Source organism: Aptenodytes forsteri, unplaced genomic scaffold, assembly GCF_000699145.1.
Source record: "Aptenodytes forsteri isolate BGI_AS27 unplaced genomic scaffold, ASM69914v1 Scaffold172, whole genome shotgun sequence".
In the NCBI taxonomy this organism is placed as follows: Eukaryota; Metazoa; Chordata; class Aves; order Sphenisciformes; family Spheniscidae; genus Aptenodytes; species Aptenodytes forsteri.
Window position 1 is genome coordinate 1,099,446 of NW_008795018.1, and position 4,345 is coordinate 1,103,790.

Genomic DNA, 4,345 nt, shown 5'->3' on the forward strand with positions numbered 1-4,345 from the left:
TGCTGGCCACGCTTCTTTTGATGCAGCCCAGGATATGGTTGGCTTTTTGGGTTGCAAGAGCACGCTGTCAGCTTGTGTCCAAGTTTTCATCCATCATTCTGGTTTTTTTATATACTATCAAGAAGCAGTAGCTTTGACTTGTGTCAGGAAGGAGACTGGTTCGTGGGTCCTGGTTGCAAGAGCACGCTGTCAGCTTGTGTCCAAGTTTTCATCCATCATTCTGGTTTTTTTATATACTATCAAGAAGCAGTAGCTTTGACTTGTGTCAGGAAGGAGACTGGTTCGTGGGTCCTTGCAGTTATGGACAGCTAGTTCAGAGCATTCTGAGCATCCAAAGGGAGCACCTGAAGCCATCCTCCCACTGGAGGATGAGCACTATCCCCGTATGTAATATCACTACATAATCATGATGGAGACATGGTGCCTTTGCCATTGCCCAGTATGGGGTTTGAACGTGTGTGGGCCTAAGAGGAGAGATTAAAGCAAAAGAAGCTGGAGTTTAATGGTCTTTAAAGCTGCCAAAAATTTGACACAGATACTCCCCTTGTGTTAGAGACCTACATTCTTTGGAGAGTCTGAGCCAATATGCCTATTTTTAGTGCTAATACATAATATTACTTTAAATTGTTTGGGCACAGGGAAAAATAAGGAAATTCTGTCCCAGGTGATGTTCCATATCCACCGAGGACCAGCACATGCAGCAAAAAGCTGGTATAGCCACAAATATCAACAGTGCCTTTTCTGCTTCTGTTCGAGTCTTCAACTAGACCAGAATGAGAGAAGGCCCAAAGGGAATTGGCCCCCGTTATGTAGGTTTAATCAGAAAAGGGTTGAAAGATACAGCTGCACAGCCAGCGTTAGTCATGTCTGCAGGTCTGTACATCAGAGCTGCGTTATGCATGAAAAAAGAATCCATTCTGAAAGATTATAATTACAGAAGGTCCTTTTACTTCTGCTAGGAATAAAAAAAAAGCGCTGACCATATCCTGCTGTGTAAGAGGAGATCTTATAATTGCCTAGTTCACTGGGTATGGAAAATGCACACAATGCTGTCGCTGAAATGCATTTCTATGTACGTGGAAGTGCAGAATTAGACAAAGCCTTCCTGTAGCTGCTGTGGGGGAAGGAGAAGGGAATTCTCTGTTGCAGCTTTTTTAAAGCTCACTGTAAAAGTGAGACTTAACTTAGCATTGGAGAAACGGTGTGAAGCTTAAACTCCTTTAAAAAACAGTGAAAAAATAAATTCCAAGCTTGCTGACTGGACATGAGGGAGATGGGGTTTGTAACGTGCATCTTGTTTAGCTTTTTCAAGGGGGGTTAAGCTGTGAATAAAAACGTGTCAGGCTAATATTGGCAGAAAAATATCTTTCCATCTAATCTGCTGCGATCTCAAAGAGGAAATACAGAGAGCATATTTAGAATCACTGGCAGTGTTGAACTGAAAGAGGTGGGGTTCATGGTAATCTATTTAGAGTAAGTAAATATCTTCATTTCCAGAGTAAATCTCTAGCTGCCCTCAGAAAACCAGTTGTGGTAATACCTCACGGGGTCACTGGTACCTTGATCAAAACGGAGCTTTTGCACGTCAGAAAGAGGACGTGAATAGAAATCTCTAGAAACAGTCTTGATTGTCTTGCTGAAAGGACCTCTGTGACTTAGCTGCTCTCAGTGTTTCCTCCCACTGCTGCTTTCCCAAGCCTTCAATTGCATGGTGACAGCGACGTGAAGGGCATGGATTGGGAAGGTATTCAAAAGGAAAAACATCCATTCTTAAGGAACCCTGGCTTGTGGTAGGGAAGATAATTTGAAATGGTAATTGTGTCTTGTCCCTCATTCTGCTCCTTAGGCTGCAGAGGACACTACCAGCAGGTCGGTCTTTTATTGCCATGGATACCAAAGAGATCCCCCAGATTTTGCAGCAGATCTTCACATCTACCATGTTGTCAAGTGCCTAAGCATCACTGATGTCACGGTGCGTGAATTCAAAGAAGAAACCCACTCCTGCTGGAGATATAAACCCTAACGCTGAGGATAAACACAGTTATTAATAAAATATGTACTGTAATCAGCAAAGCAACCCAAATCTGCACGACAGCCGGGCTGTAAAATTTCACCCAAAATCTCTCAACTGACTTAGTGCATTCAAAGAATTGCAGCGGGGCAGAGGTAAATCGCAGGATGGCAACAGAGCGAATGTTTTTCCGGAGGGACAAATAAATAAAGGGCAGTTTGTGATCATTTCTTTGCCTGCCGTGTTGCCAGCACTGCAGTATCATCTCACCCTGTTTTATTAAACACGGTTCGCTGGGATTTGATAATATTATGCAAGGCAGAGCCAGGCAATCTGTTTCAGTGTCTTGTGTGCATATGTTTGAATGGGTAGTTAACGCCATCTCTGATTTAAACAGGACTGCTCTTGTCAGGCAGGAAACCCTTCCTTCCTCTGCTGTTGCTTTCTTGTCCTGACAGGCATCAGGGCTTCACCGCTGGATGCTGGGAACAATGGAGCAGTTTGGAAACACTGACCGTCGCGTGTAAACATTCATTATCTGATCAGGCACGGTGCTCAGAGTTGTCAGATCTAGAGAAAGTGGCTGTTAAGAAGGAAAACAAAACAGAAATAGATTCTTTCAGTTTTGCCTGTGAAAAGTAAGGGGAAAGGGTCAAAATGGTCTTAAGAACCCAACAGCCAGCGTTTCCAAGGAGGGAACTACTGCCGCATCTCCTTTGCATGACCGATGATGCTGTCCCGCTGCACTGTTGCCCAGAATCCCTGGGATGGCCTCAGTACATGGAGGTGCCTTTTCGGTTGGGAGACAAAAAAGTTACTAATGCTTTGCTAGAGCTCCTTCATGATCTGTTTTGCTTGGGTCTTTTGAAGATGAAACTGGAGGAGAGATCTAGGCATGAGAAAATAAGTTCTTCTTTATAAAGGAAGAGGAAAAAAATCTATTTTTATTTTAGCAAGATACCTGTGTTGGGGTATATTTAATATCCAGGATAGTTATAAAGACTTATTTTATAATTCAGTTGGCTGGTGTTTGGCTTGTCCCATGAGGCGATAGTTCCTCTTTATCTACTAAAAAAATAGGTATCTTGTAGTGCATCAGGAACACTGGAATACTTGATGAATTGAATGTATGATTTAATTAAGCTGGGGTGGGGTGGGGTGTGTGCATCATCACTTATACTCTGCTGATACTCATTTGAGGGTAACTGAATAGAAAAAAGTCAAGGGAGAGTACTTACAAAAATCTGAAGGAGAAATTGCAGTACTTCATTTCTAATATTTCTCTTAATCCCACAGTTGCTCAAACCGCACCGTGAGCAGTATATTTGGAGGGGAGGAGGCAAATTAATTTGATCTTGTTAAATACAACCATTGGTGTTTTGAAGGGTCCAGTTTCTAGTGGTCATTCTCTACTCCATTAGTCCTGCAGCAAAAATCTTTACCAGAGCATCAAAAATATCCCATATTTAGGATGTGTTTCGAAGCCTGGCCAGGTTTGAAACTCTTCAGGGCAAGAGAGGACGGAAGACGTTTTTCAAAGGCTTGTTAGTATTGTTATGATAACTATATATGTGAAAACAAAGAGGTTGAAGATGCAATTCCTGTTTGGAGAGAAGGGAATTGGGAGGAGAAGGTTGAGAAGTTTATCCCTGGCTGGGACAAATGCATGTACACGCACATAAGCACAGACATGGCTACTAAGGGGAAGTACGCTTCAAAATGTAAATATCTTGGTCCTGTAAACATATGATGAGGTACTAAATGCAATAAAGAATTAGCATATTAATAAGTCTGTTAGTAAATGTGTTTTTACGTGGAAATTCTTTCAGCACCTCTGCTTTTATTGCCAGCCGTCCTTCAAAAAAGCATTTTATTACAGTTAATTAGCACATGTACTGTACACTTTCTAGATTACTTGGGTGGATAAACTTTCTCACCTCAGATTTACAGGCAGTATAATACTGTTACCTTTATCATAAAAAAATAGTGTTATTTAAGGGAAACTCTAAGGTAAATCCATTTTTTAAACCTTTCGTTTGATTATCCCTGTAAGTTGTATTTCATGTCATGCTATCTGAAGTTTCCTTTCTGTAGTGTTTGGTTTTATTCTTTGTTTCAGGACACGTCTGTTGTGGTTCAGTTCACGTTTCATAGGCCCACAGGATACGGCCATGCCCGGGGCCAGGCCCGGCCGGGAGGGTGGCCGGGAGAGCGTGGAAGCAGTTCCCAGTAGGTTTTGAGAGAAAGGGAGAAGAAATGAATGAAACTTCCCCCCCGCGCAGTTCAGAGGGAGGGGGGTTGGGTTTTGCTTTTAACAACGCTTCATTGCAGAGC

General features: G+C 42.4%; 1 protein-coding gene across 2 annotated transcripts in view; it reads left to right on the forward strand.

The window, feature by feature from the left end:
• Positions 1 to 3,802, forward strand: part of VWA8 (von Willebrand factor A domain containing 8) — a 211,062-nt gene extending 207,260 nt beyond the window's left edge. For both annotated transcript variants that reach the window (XM_009275642.1, XM_009275641.1), the window contains exon 45: positions 1,847 to 3,802. In XM_009275642.1, the coding sequence (XP_009273917.1) occupies positions 1,847 to 1,955 (109 nt within the window). In that variant the 3' untranslated portion in view covers positions 1,956 to 3,802. The remainder of the gene's footprint in view (positions 1 to 1,846) is intronic.
• Positions 3,803 to 4,345: the final 543 nt, after the last annotated feature.